General features: G+C 44.3%; 1 protein-coding gene across 2 annotated transcripts in view; it reads right to left on the bottom strand.

Moving 5' to 3' along the window:
* The window catches only part of SCFD1 (sec1 family domain containing 1), a 149,091-nt gene extending 136,249 nt beyond the window's left edge, over nt 1-12,842 (bottom strand). The window contains exons 1-5 of one of the 2 annotated variants that reach the window (XM_040411182.1): nt 12,754-12,842; nt 9,086-9,156; nt 8,154-8,242; nt 7,979-8,069; nt 2,327-2,449 (exon numbers count right to left, since the gene is read on the bottom strand). In XM_040411182.1, the coding sequence (XP_040267116.1) occupies nt 2,327-2,449; nt 7,979-8,069; nt 8,154-8,242; nt 9,086-9,156; nt 12,754-12,784 (405 nt within the window). In that variant the 5' untranslated portion in view covers nt 12,785-12,842. Of the gene's footprint in view, nt 1-2,326; nt 2,450-7,978; nt 8,070-8,153; nt 8,243-9,085; nt 9,157-12,664 lie in introns of both variants that reach the window. The other variant, XM_040411183.1, reaches the window with a different exon arrangement.
* Nucleotides 12,843-14,033: the final 1,191 nt, after the last annotated feature.

Below are 14,033 nucleotides of genomic sequence, written 5' to 3'. Positions count from 1 at the left end.
TGATTGGTTGCTATGGGCAACTAAGCCAGTTCTACTTTACACCAGTTTTGATAAATCCCCCCATAGGAGTTTAAAAGCTCACTAAAATGATCTGTTAAAGGCCGCTTTCACACGAGCGTATTGAGACCCGTCAGTATTCAGGATTTCCATGCGTATTTCTTCCTTCCTTCATTATTTATGAAGTGCACAGACTGTAATAAGTGTATTTGGAAACAAATCCGCACAAAACTCAGACATGCTGCGGATTTTAAATACTGACGGAAATGATACGCTCATGTGAATAGCTCTAATCATTAACATTAGCAGCAGGTTCCAGGACATAACATCCTGACCATATACGCTTGTGTGAAAGCGGCCAAAGTCTTTTAGGTCAGCATTCTAATTTGGACTGATGTAAGTCAGTAAGTAAGATCAAAACGCAGAACGACATGGATAAGAAAAATATGTGCATTTAACGCTTTGGATACCGGAGGTTTTTTCGTTTTGCCATTTTCATTTTTCTTCCCTATCTTCCTGGACCCATAACTTTTTTATTTTTCCGTTCACAGATCCATATAAGGGCTTGTTTTTTACTTGTACTTTCTAATGCCACCATTTAATATGGCATACAATGTAGTAGGAAGCTGGAAATTCCAAATGGGGTGAAATTGAAAAAAAACAAAAACGCAATTCCTCCACCATTTTATCGGTGCCCTTCATTCTGTGGGTCAGTAAGATTACAATGATACCACAAATGTATAGGATTTATATGTCTTAATACAGTAAATATAAATGAAAACTTAGAAAAAAATTTTTTTTTAAAATAGGGAAAAATTAACGGAATCCATAACGCAATTCTGCTTTTACCACCAAACAAAGCGTGAACAAATTTCATAACATGAAATTCGCTCATCTCTAGTTATCACCATATTCTGACCGCCATAACTATTTATAGTTACATGTGTATGTCTACTGAGCTGCGTGGGGGATAATTGTTTTTGCAGGATGATCCGTAGTTTTTATTGATACTTTGGAGCGTGTGTGTGACTTTTTCATCACCATTTATTACATTTTTTTTGGATAAGCGAAGCGATTAAAAAAATGGGGAATTGGCTATTTTGATACTATTTTTTCCCGTTACGCCATTCGCTGTATTGGAAAAATATTTGTCCGAATTAAACAGGGATCATGTGCTTCTGAATTTTTCACTGTTTAAATGTCGTGATCACACCATCTAAAGGCTGTAATGACCACAATCAGCATGATTGCCGGTCGTGGTCATTAGCTGAGGGTCTCTACTCTTTGAAAAAGAAGAGACCCGCCGGACACTGTGCCCGTGAGCGGGCGAGCACTTTGTTTACACATCGCTCCTGCGCCGTACATGTACAGCACTGGTAGGGAAAGGGTTAAGTGACTGTGGGGGTCATTTATCAAACAGAAATAAACCTAAATTAAGCGTATTTCTGGCACTACTGCAATCTGCGACTTCTCCATTCTCACACCAGGTCTAAAAAAGTAGACATGGTGTGGGCTGGGAAGCGGACAGTCCGGCAGACCTGTCTCATTCATAATTTTCTACGACTGTTTTAGGTGCCAGCGCCTCTTCCTAACTATTGTGGATCCAATGCCAGGTATAGGGGTTGTTAAGACCGGTGTCTAAAACGCTGGTCTTAATAAATGTGCCCCTATATTTGTAGTAAGAGACAAGGAAAAAAATACTATACATATGGAACACCGCTACAATATCTGCAAAAAAATGACATGACATATCTCATGTTTAACTAAGAGAAACTTCTAGGCATAAAGACAGCTGGGCTGGGCATGTACATACAGTAGAAAATGCTAAATTGTGTGCCACATACACAAAGGTGTTAAAAACCTGTGTTGAAAAGTACATTATAAATGTATGTAAAGTACAAAAGTTTTTTTTAATAATTTTCTGGACATTAACATATAGAGCGACAGGTGTGAAAAAATTTAATGGGCGCATTTTATTCATTTAGTTTTCACATATATAAATCCACATACTGTTGCTCTGACCAACCTTTCTAAGTGAGATCCACAAGGTAACATCATGGGAGTCAGCAGCCCTACTTCACCGACTCATGAGCTTCTCATAGGGACAAACTTCCAAATAACACCAGAACAAGGCATTTATAACAAGAACTCGCTGTTGTTCAGCATGTCAGACTTCCTACAAGATGTGCACACACATTTCTACATTTCAACAGTAAGACAGAATTAGTAAATGTGCCCCAGTGTATATAGTGGATTCCTCTCCTGCTAAGGGCTGCACAAAGAGGTAACATGGAAACAATGACCATTCTTCATTAGATATCAACCTTACCTTTGAGACATGAGCTACTGTGTTGGCAGTAAGTGCTGCACTCGCAATGTCTTCTAGTTTACTTCGGGATATTGCAGAAATAAAATTTAAATAGTAAGACTCATATAACTGTGTCCTTAGATCCTGTGGAAAAAGAGGAAAAGAATAAGATTTTGACAATGGATTGATTGAAATCACAAAATATTAGATGAAAATGTTGTGGATAACAAAAATACGGGGTTTAGTAGAGAATACAGAAACTGGTGAAAGCTGGCATCTATTTCTTCTACTAATGCGCAAGAAGGGATTGTCCATATACTATATTATATACACTAGGGATCGACCGATTATCGGTTTTACCGATTTTATCGGCCGATATTGAGGATTTTGAACGTTATCGGTATCGGCATCAATTTTGCCGATATACCGATAACGTATTGGGAACACAGAACGCGCTGCTCTCAGCGCTCTCCGTGTTCCCTCAGCAGCACAGGGGAGAAGGAAGCAGTGTCTCCTCCCCCTGTGATGCTGCTGCCACTGCAGCCAGTGAGGGGAAGAAGTACAAGAGGAGGGGAGGGGCTGTGGCCGCTGCGCCACCAATGAAGATAAGTCTTTCAATCATTTATATACAGGAGGCGGGAGCTGGCTGCAGAATCACATAGCCGGCTCCCGACCTCTATGACAAGTAGCTGCGATCTGCGGTAGTTAACCCCTTAGGTGCCGCGGATCACAGCTACCGCTCATAGAGGTCGGGAGCCGGCTATGTGATTCTGCTGTGTAAGCCTGGGGCTCCGATCGGTTACCATGGCAGCCAGGACGCTATTGAAGCCCTGGCTGCCATGGTAAGCTCCATGCTGCTGTGTGCACAAAGCACAGAGCAGCAGGGACGGTGTGATGTCCTATTCACCCTGATAGAGATCTATCAGGGTGAATAGGACAAGGGTTCAGGGGGCTAAAAGTTAGTAAAAAAAAAAAAAAAAAAAAAAAACACACAAAAATATTAAGTATAAATGAAAAAGATTTACAAAAAATAAAATACACGTTAACAATAAACATTAATTTTCTGCAGATTTGTGTAGGAAATTTTTTTTTTCTCAAAAATGAAAATTCCCAGAATATCGGTATAAATTATCGGCTATCGGCCTGAAAGTTCACAAATTATCGGTATCGGCCCTAAAAAATCAATATCGGTCGATCCCTAATATACACCTTCTGTTCTGCAGCTCTGCCTTTAGATGGAGTTGGCCCGATGTGGATTTTAATATTAAGAAGTCCCCTCACTTGGAACTCCCTCTAAAAGGACAGAATAGAGGGTTACTCTACAAAAGTGGCTCCCACCCTGGTGGACTCCGGCTATCCATGTGTTACATAGTCATCCATTCATATAATTACATGTGTTCCACAGCTCGGTTTCTAAATTATATAAAACATATATACACTAGCTGCCTGATATCAAGCCCTGTGCAGTTTTTCAAATTACACCTCTTAAGATAAATTCCTTTTTCACATCGTGACTCCCCAGAAAAACCATCTTCTCACAAAGAAGACCTTGGGTATGGCTGTTCCCACTAGGAGGCGACACTAAGAGGAAAAAGTGATAGCCCCTCCTGCAGACACTGAGCTACTGCAACATGTACACAAACAGGAGGAGCAGTCAGGAGAAGCCAACAGAAAGTAGCCATAAACAGGTTGGACCCATCAATAAAGAACCAGTAAAATTACTGGGTAGGAGCCGTGTCCCCCAATAAACTTATCAAGAAATGCATTTTACAGGCGAGTCACAAAAAAATCTAATTTTTTTCACTCATGTTATTAGGGAACACAGAATGAAAAAACTAAACTCCAAATGGTAATGCTGGCTGCAGAATCCAGCAACTGGAATGCATCTAAAGATGTCAAAGGCAACCTCCTATAAAATCAGAAGGCGGCCACACACTGGTCTGGCACTACAGGCGCCCCAGCGAGGGTAAAGGTGGCCATACACATTAGTCTAAAGTTGATCAAAACAGGCAATTTCAACTAAAACAAACGGGTGAAATTTAACAACGAACAAGCATTTTAGCTGACCGATGAGAGACCATTATCATTTGACAACAAGTCGGCCATGTTTAATGTTGTCACCAGATAGTCGGACAAAAGATCTTTTGTTCAAAGAAAGATAGTTTGTGAACAAAAGATCTTTTTTTGAAAGAACGTTCCCAGAAAGATATCTTGACCATCACTGTGTCATTGAACAAGTAAATATAGTTAGAACAACTGTATAACTTACCAGTAAAATCTCTTTCTCGCTCTTCATTGGGGGACACAGGAAACGTGGCTATGTCCTCTAGGAGGCGTTGACACTGGTAAAAGCTGTTAGCTCCTCCCCTGGCAGCGATACCCCCTCCAGCCTGGAGCGAGAGCTTCAGTTTGTGTGCAAGCAGTAGGAGAAGCAAGCTAACCAAGAAAAAAACGTGGAACACCAACCATGCCAAAAGACCCAACTGGGTTCAAACCAGCAACAGCTACAACTGTGGTTGAACCAACAATACTGGGTGGGTGCTGTGTCCCCCAATGAAGAAGAGCGAGAAAGAGATTTTACTGGCAAGTTATACAAAAATCTCCTTTTCTCGCCCATATTCATTGGGGGACACAAGAACCGTGGGACGTCCAAAAGCAGTCCACAGGGAGGAAAAAACCACAGACCCATGGAAGCAAGCGTCCCTGCAGGCATCTAAGAAACTGCCGCCTGCAAGACCATGCGGTCCAAGGCAGCGACCGCCGATGCATAAGTATGCACCTGGTAAAGTTTTGTGAATGTGTGTAAGGAGGACCAAGTAGCCGCCTTACACAACTGTGGAGCCGAAGCACGATTTTTCCGAGCCCAAGATGCACCCATCGCTCTGGTGGATTGAGCCGTGACACCTAAGGGCGGAACCCTGCCCCAGGCGCGGTAAGTCTCCGCAATTGCAGCCCGAATCCAACGAGCAATTGTGACCCTGGAGGCCGCCAATCCCTTGCGAGGACCCTCCGGAATGACAAAAAAGGGAGTCCGTACAGCGGAAGGCACCGGAGGCTGCTAAATAGATCTTGAGAGCTCTGACAACATCCAAGTGATGCAACTCCCTTTCCTTAGGGTGTGAAGGAGAGGGACACAGAGAGCGAAGGACAATTTCCTTGTTAATATGGAAGTCAGAGACCACCTTCGGAAGAAAAGAAGGGACAGGCCAGAGAACCACCTTGTCCCTATGAAGAACCAGAAAGGGTTCTCTGCAAGAGAGCGCCGCCAACTCGGACACCCGTCTGATGGAAGTGATGGCTACAAGGAAAACCACCTTCCAGGACAGGAGTCTGAGAGAAATCTCCCGCAAGGGCTCAAAGGGGGAAGCCTGGAGCGCCGAGAGGACTAAATTCAGATCCCAAGGTGGTAAAGGAGGACGGTACAGAGGAATCGTATGTGCCACTCCCTGAAGGAAGGTCCTTACAGGCCCGAGGGGGGCCAGAGGGCGCTGGAAAGGGATCGAAAGCGCCGACACCTGACCCTTCAAAGAGCTAAGGGCCCGACCAAGGTCCAATCCTGATTGTAGAAAGGACAGGACCGTGGGGAGAGGAAAACAAAGTGGCGGAATAAAAAAAAAAATAATCTTCAGGAGATTGACACTAGAAAAAAACTGAAGCTCTCGCTCCAGACTGGAGGGGGTATCGCTGCCAGGGGAGGAGCTAACAGCTTTTACTAGTGTCAACACCTCCTAGAGGACATAGCTATACCCACAGTTCCTGTGTCCCCCAATGAATATGGGCGAGAAATGAACATTCACCACATATTCTATCTACCATAAACCAACTTCTGTCTAATGTGTATGGCCACCTTAAAACATGGATTAGCCCCCTGCCTTGATCTGGTCATACACATGAGATAGAAGTTGGTGGATCGTTGAACAACCCTTTCACAGACATGGCCATAGACACTTTAGTCCAGTTACAGCTGTCCAAACTGCCCATACACGTTCAATGAAATTGGGCAATGGATGAAGGATATTTTCAAAGAAAATAAAGATTTTTTTGTTCTTTCTTTGAATGAAAAAAACCTTTCAAGTGACTATCAGACAAAAATATTAAAACGCGGCCAATTTTTTTTCAAACGATAATGGTCTGTCATCTGTTGGTTAAATTTTAACCGACCAATGTTCGTTTTGGTGGAAATCGTCCATTTTGATTAACTTTGGACTAATGTGTATAATAGCCACCTTCTGTTCTCCCATTCCTGAGAAAAGTATGTTTTAATTGGGGCACCAGTTAATAACATCCCTACAGCTTTAGTCCCCCCCCCTTCCCCTGGATTGACAGGGCTGGACATCTCGGGACTAAGGCTGTAGGGGTGTTACTAACCAGTGCTCCGAGGGCTGTGGTTAGCCCCTCAGCAAGTTCATTTACATATCCATTTCTTAGGCATGAGACATAACTAAGATATAACAGAAATACATAATCAGGGTATTGTTTTTGTCAACATGATCAACCCTACCAGGCTATACGTCTGGGTAGATAATGCTGACAGACGCTCTTTAACAATTATGGCATAGGTGCAGGGTGGATAAAAAAACAATGATTTAAATAAAAATTCAAAAAATAAAATCAGATTTTTTTTATTTAAATCTGATTTTTTTTTTAATATAAAATGCTTTTTGAGGAAAATGTGAAAAAGAAAACGAATTCCAGCTCTTCACAATAAAAGGCTTCTTTATTCCACTTCTTTAAAAACAGACATCAAGAGCAGAGTAGTATGCTGTGACGTGTTTCGGGCTGTTATATCTTAGCCCTTCATGGGTCTTGATGAAGGGCTAAGATATAACAGCCCGAAACGCGTCACAGCATACTACTCTGCTCTTGATGTCTGTTTTTAAAGAAGTGGAATAAAGAAGCCTTTTATTGTGAAGAGCTGGAATTCGTTTTCTTTTTCACATTTTGCTCCAGACTGAGTCCAGGTCTGTACATCCGTGTCTACTTGGTGTGAGGTGAGAGCTGCAGCAATCTCTATATTTGTCTACCTTTTTGAGGAAAATATATTACCATCCAAAGGTTATTCCATCATGAAATAAAGATTAGTTTTTTAATTATGTAGAATAAGGCTGTATATGTTGAATTTTTTTGGTAAATAAATTCCATTAATCCATTCACAATGTCCTGCTCTTCCAGAGGTTTTTGTGAGATTATTGGGCAGTTTTTCTGCCTACAAGATATTATCACAGATGCTTGGTTTACTTTTGCAGTTCTCAAAACTGAATTTGACTCAGCAGAGATCACATGCCTCTTCTTCACAGCAAAAATGTTATAACGTGAACAGAGATGAGAAAAAGACCTTAATCTTAACTTCTACAAAACCTATGAATGCAGAATCAACCTAATCAAACTACTATGAAAAGTTGTTATTCTAAAAATCTTCATCTACTTGCATATTATAAGTTATACCAGCAAGAATGAGTCTTTATGTAGAAAACTATGATTTAAATCAAGTCCACCCTGGATATGTGGTCAAGTATTTTTGTAAAAGACCAGTTTTCATATAAGAAAACACACCAGATGCCCCTTCCTATTACCACAGCCTCTTGTGAGATATGTAGGCACAAGGAATTAAATAACATAGAAACATGAAGGAGACAAGGCTGGAATACTGGCGGTATGTTTGCTCTTCTTTACCTGACAAATTCTGTCCACATTTTCCTCTGTAGGCATCACAAAATAAATAGCAGGAACATCTGGGATGGCATCACGGTCAGAGTGCAGGAGACTGGAAAGACAAGGAACTTGTAAGGACCTCTCCCCTTGTCAGTGATATCACCCTAATTCATATCAGCAGTCTTCCTAAACTCACAGGTGTAACGTAACTCCCATGTCTCGCAGCTCCTTCACAGACAGCAAAGGTGAGATGATGTCTTGGCCAAACCGATCGTAAATCAGAACCTGAGTGGAAATAGGAGAAGCAATGAAACTATACGGTCACACTGGAAATCATTCATGTCAGGAGAAGGTTAAAATGCACTTCCTTTAACAAGCAAAGTAGCAAAAAATATCGCAATGCACTATAAAGCCAGGAAATGTAGGACTGATGTCCAGAACCTTTTTACAGAAAGAGTGCATCTTCAGACAGTTATTTCTAATCATTGTAAGCAATAGATCTTCATTCCTAAAACAATCAGTGGTGCTAGGTTGTCTTGTGTTAGTCCTGTATGACCGTAAAGTGGATCTAGACAGGGCTGTTCTGTGATAGAAAGGGTTTCCCTAAATGCAACTTTCATGAAACAAACACCACCTTCCATGAAATTAAAAAATTCTATGTAGCTCCAAGGCCAACAATGAGACAAGAGTGATCCAGACTGTCAGGATCTGGTCAGGGGAAACTCATGGCTGCGCACAGAAATTTTTTTCTGCAATTGTGTTCAGCGTTTGCATTTTTCCGTCTGGATTGTATCCGGATTGCAAGCGTTTTTTTCATATGTTTGAAGAAAGACCGAAGAATAAGATCTATATCTCCTAGCAACCATAAGTGAAAAATGCATTGGATCCGGATGCTTTTGGTTTTTCACACAAGCCCCACTCACTTCTATGGAGCCAGAACTGGGTGAAGACCACACAATGTAGAACGTGCTGCGATTTGTCCTGAACGCAAAGAGTACGCAGAGCCCCATTAAAATGAATGGGTGAGGATTCAGTCCGGATGCCATGTGTTCACTACATACATCGCATCGGGAAGGAAAATTCGCTCACGTGAAAGAGGCCTAACAGTGCAGATACAAAAATGTTCACCTTCCATACTGGCTCTCCCGTTGTGCTCTTCACAAGAGGAACATTAAAATTCAGCATACGCCTTAAAGCAACTGCAAAGAAAGATGGAAATTCATAAGCACTTACACATCAAGTAAGAAACATATTTTATTGCTTTTTTTTTAATGGCCAATATATATATGGGCATCGGCCATTACGTTACTCCACACGGCACATTATCTGGATAAGATGGAATCTGCATCTACATTCTCTGTTCCTTTCCATTATCAATACCTCCTACCACTTGTAAGGCTAAGGTCTCGAGTGCCGCCCGTTCCATCCGGCTGGCGCAGACGGATGCACACCCATTCAAGTTGAATGGGTCCATGATCTGTCTGCACCACAAAAAAAAATAGAATATAGAACAACTATTTTTTTGCGGTGCAGAGTGCTAGACAGAAAACCCATGGACGCACTGCGTAGAGCTACCGTACCTCCATTCTGCACTGCACCTTCCGGATTGCGACCCATTCAAGTGAATGTGTCCCCATCAGTGATACAGTACACAAATGGCCGATGCCCATATATAGCGAACCCGCTATTTGCAGGCCGCAATACGGGCACCAGCCAACAACGGTCGTGTGCATGAGCCCTAATAGTTATATACTAGAGAACAGTCAACAACTCAAGTCCCTACACTAAAGTGCTTCTGAATGTGAAGCTTCATTTCAACCCTTTCACTAGCAGGAACAATTTTGACAAATACAAATAACAACTGTATAATAAAAATGATAAATCATATTATACCCATGTACACAACTGGCACCTGCCACATATCGTGGCACCTTCATGCAAAGGTCATCAGTATGTGTTTGAAGGGGTGTAACTCTTGCCAATCAGTGCGTTCCTGTGACCACGTGACTGAGATGTGGCCTAGGAAGAGGCCGTGGTGCCTCTACAATCAGCTGATCAGCACGGGTTCTCCATCACTGATCAGAGGACAGGTCATCAGTATAAAACACTTGGACAATCCCTTTAACATATTGTAAAAAAAAAGTGCATAAAAGCTCTGGTTTGAGTCTAAACCCAGCAGAATCTTTGATGTACAGCGTCTCTTAAAATAGAAGTGATTTTATCTGGGTTGCACCAGGACTCTGGATCACGTGTCGTACACTGGGCAAGTTATCCTAGCCTGGTATTAGGACCCGAAGCTGAGCGCTGTGGCGAGAGATCCAGACTCGGACATGTCCTGTGGGTTCTAACCCCAGGCTAGAAGCACGTGTCCAACGTAAGACATGTAATCCTGGATTGTGGTGCCACTCGGATTCATAAGCACATACTATATCCTCACATATGTCCCGGTGACTGCTCACCTTCACACTCATACCAGGAAAAAAGTACCCAACCCCTAAACTCCTAAATCAGGCAACCAGAGGCCATATTTCTCTCATTAAAGGGGTTGTCCAGGCCCGTCTGGAGGTGTTATGTGCAGACTCCCCAAACAGTGGCCACAGGGTGCCCGCACAGGCTTGGAGACTCTGGAAGGAACCAGGACGACCAGAGCACATGAGTGTTTAGTGCGGTCTTGTTTTCTTACTCACACACCCTGCCCAGGGGTCCCCACTTTTTTCAGGGCTCAGACAACTCATTTAAAGAGGTGAAATGTCCATAGCTTTTCTGAATGCCCTGCATCTGCACAGCAGAGGACTTACCTGCTGCAATTTTGGGTGGTTATGAACTCTACAGCTTGTTTACATTGGTATCCATGGAGACTAGCGAGGGGGCCAGGGGCCTAACGGAAGCCCTGAAGTGCATTAATGGACAACCCAACAGCTAATCTTACCGACTCCACCATGATGAAGTATGCTCGGCTCAGCAGAATGTGCAGGGTTTTCAGGAAGAACGCGAACAAGATGCTGCCAGAAACCTCTGCAAGTGGCTTATCTGCCATTGGGGCAAAGGTTCATTCAAGCAAATCCAATTTCAGCAGACCCAACTGTATTTACCTAATGTGCGCTTCCATCTTTAGGATAGGGTCACACCACTACAACTAGACACCACTACAACAGCCACGAGAGGGGCCTCTATCCTGACAGGTGAGAGCCACTAGAGGGGGCCTCCATCCTGACAGGTGAGAGCCACTAGAGGGGCCTCTATCCTGACAGGTGACAGCCACGAGAGGGGCCTCTATCCTGACAGGTGACAGTCACTAGAGGGGGCCTCCAACCTGACAGGTGACAGTCACTAGAGGGGGCCTCCATCCTGACAGGTGACAGTGACTAGAGGGGGCTTCCATCCTGACAGGTGAGAGCCACGAGAGGGGCCTCCATCCTGACAGGTGACAGCCACTAGAGGGGCCTCCATCCTGACAGGTGACAGCCACGAGAGGGGGCCTCCAACCTGACAGGTGACAGTCACTAGAGGGGGCTTCCATCCTGACAGGTGACAGTGACTAGAGGGGGCCTCCATCCTGACAGGTGACAGTGACTAGAGGGGGCTTCCATCCTGACAGGTGACAGCCACTAGAGGGGGGCCTCTATCCTGACAGGTGACAGCCACTAGAGGGGGCTTCCATCCTGACAGGTGACAGTCACTAGAGGGGGGCCTCCATCCTGACAGGTGACAGCCACTAGAGGGGGCTTCCATCCTGACAGGTGACAGCCACTAGAGGGGGGCCTCCATCCTGACAGGTGACAGTCACTAGAGCGGGGCTTCCATCCTGACAGGTGACAGTCACTAGAGGGGGGCCTCCATCCTGACAGGTGACAGTCACTAGAGGGGGGCCTCCATCCTGACAGGTGACAGTCACTAGAGGGGGGCCTCCATCCTGACAGGTGACAGTCACTAGAGGGGGGCCTCCATCCTGACAGGTGACAGTCACTAGAGGGGGGCCTCCATCCTGACAGGTGACAGTCACTAGAGGGGGGCCTCCATCCTGACAGGTGACAGTCACTAGAGGGGGGCCTCCATCCTGACAGGTGACAGTCACTAGAGGTGGGGCCTCCATCCTGACAGGTGACAGTCACTAGAGGGGGGCCTCCATCCTGACAGGTGACAGTCACTAGAGGGGGGCCTCCATCCTGACAGGTGACAGTCACTAGAGGGGGGCCTCCATCCTGACAGGTGACAGTCACTAGAGGGGGGCCTCCATCCTGACAGGTGACAGTCACTAGAGGGGGGCCTCCATCCTGACAGGTGACAGTCACTAGAGGGGGGCCTCTATCCTGACAGGTGACAGTCACTAGAGGGGGGCCTCCATCCTGACAGGTGACAGTCACTAGAGGGGGGCCTCCATCCTGACAGGTGACAGTCACTAGAGGGGGGCCTCCATCCTGACAGGTGACAGTCACTAGAGGGGGGCCTCTATCCTGACAGGTGACAGTCACTAGAGGGGGGCCTCTATCCTGACAGGTGACAGTCACTGAGGCAATTTTATAAGATTTGCTCCTCTGGTTCCAACACAATAGAATAATACTAGATACATTAGGAAGACCCAAAAAGCAATATTTTCTGGGGATTTTTTCCACGCCTGTAAAGCTTCTACTAGCGGTGTCCTAATCCCTGTCAGTCGGTGCACAGCTGCCAGAGGTGCCTGCTCTCTCCATGCTGCCTCACACTCACAAGCCATTCATGTATCCCGCCTCTGTGAATCCCCGCTGCCCGTCCAGCAGCACATTCCACACATCTCACTTATTTCGCCCGGTTCTCACCCGTCTGCTTCTCCCGGATAGAGGCCGCCATCTTACTTTCTGTCCCTCCGCCTCTCGACGTGACGCCGGCGCTGGTGACGTGGCACCCGAAGCTTTGGTCGTAAGCCGGACGCGTTTCCATGGTGATAGGGGTTTGGCAGCGACTTCTCGCTTTGTGATTGGCTCAGACAGAGACACCTGGAAGTTCTAGTGTGAAACCGGAAGCGTGTGCGCATGCGCAGACCGGAACTGTCTGTCATCTATCCAGATGGAGTCCAGTTGGTGACGGGTGAAGAGTATTACTTACAGTCTGTATAATATTGTAACCAGGGAATGTCAGTGCAGGGGATTTGTCGCCTATAGTAGTAGTTTACACTAAAGCAAACTAGGATACAGCCTGGCAGAGTACAGTAGGCATGGAGGCTGCCATTTGGAGGAATAGCGCTTCCTTGTTCCCCAAAAAAATCGGATGTTAGCTGTAAGTCGATAGGGAAATGTAAACTGAACTACAAACGACATTTTCAAAAAAAGAAAAACACCCAAATTCCCATAAAACTTTAATATTTATAAAATATTTTGCAGCGATACGGCGTTGGGAGGAGGGCGCCACTATATCGCTCGGGAATCCATTTCTCTTTTGGTTTTTCTATTTTCTGTATTATTGTGCGGTATTATATGATATTTATTGGAGTCTTTCACGTGATATTGTTTATCACACAGCTTTACTGGGCACATGGATTATAACGGCCGGATGGCGCTCCCTTCTAGGTCCTCTTTTGGATATCTGGTTGCTGCCAACTAATGAATTTTTGACTATTGTCTTTTTATTTTTGAGTTAGCTAATATTTGTATACGCTTTATTAATAACTCAAAAATAAAAAGACAATAGTCAAAAATTCATTAGTTGGCAGCAACCAGATATCCAAAAGAGGACCTAGAAGGTTACGTTACTGTTTGTGCTGGTATCTCAGTAGTATTTTAGAGTCTATTTATTAGCCCAAAATCTGTAAAATGCAATCATAAAAAATTCTACTTTAAATTCAGAAATGCAAATATAAAACACGAACTGGGGATAAAATGTATAAGAACCACCTTGAAGATGATACCACACTCAAACCACGCCAAGCGGAATTCCTTTTAGAAAGTCTACAGGTCATTTTGGAAAATATAATTTAGATATAATAACACCACCTATCACCAATTCCGGCGGACCGCAATGGGGATGAAAGTCGCACCGGCCTATGCAAATCTGTTTATGGCTGAATTGGAAAAAAAAAACACATCCTAAATTATTCACCCGC

Source organism: Bufo bufo, chromosome 11, assembly GCF_905171765.1.
Source record: "Bufo bufo chromosome 11, aBufBuf1.1, whole genome shotgun sequence".
Lineage (NCBI taxonomy): Eukaryota > Metazoa > Chordata > Amphibia > Anura > Bufonidae > Bufo > Bufo bufo.
Note: the sequence above shows the minus strand (reverse complement) of the source record. Positions and strands in the feature narration are given on the sequence as shown.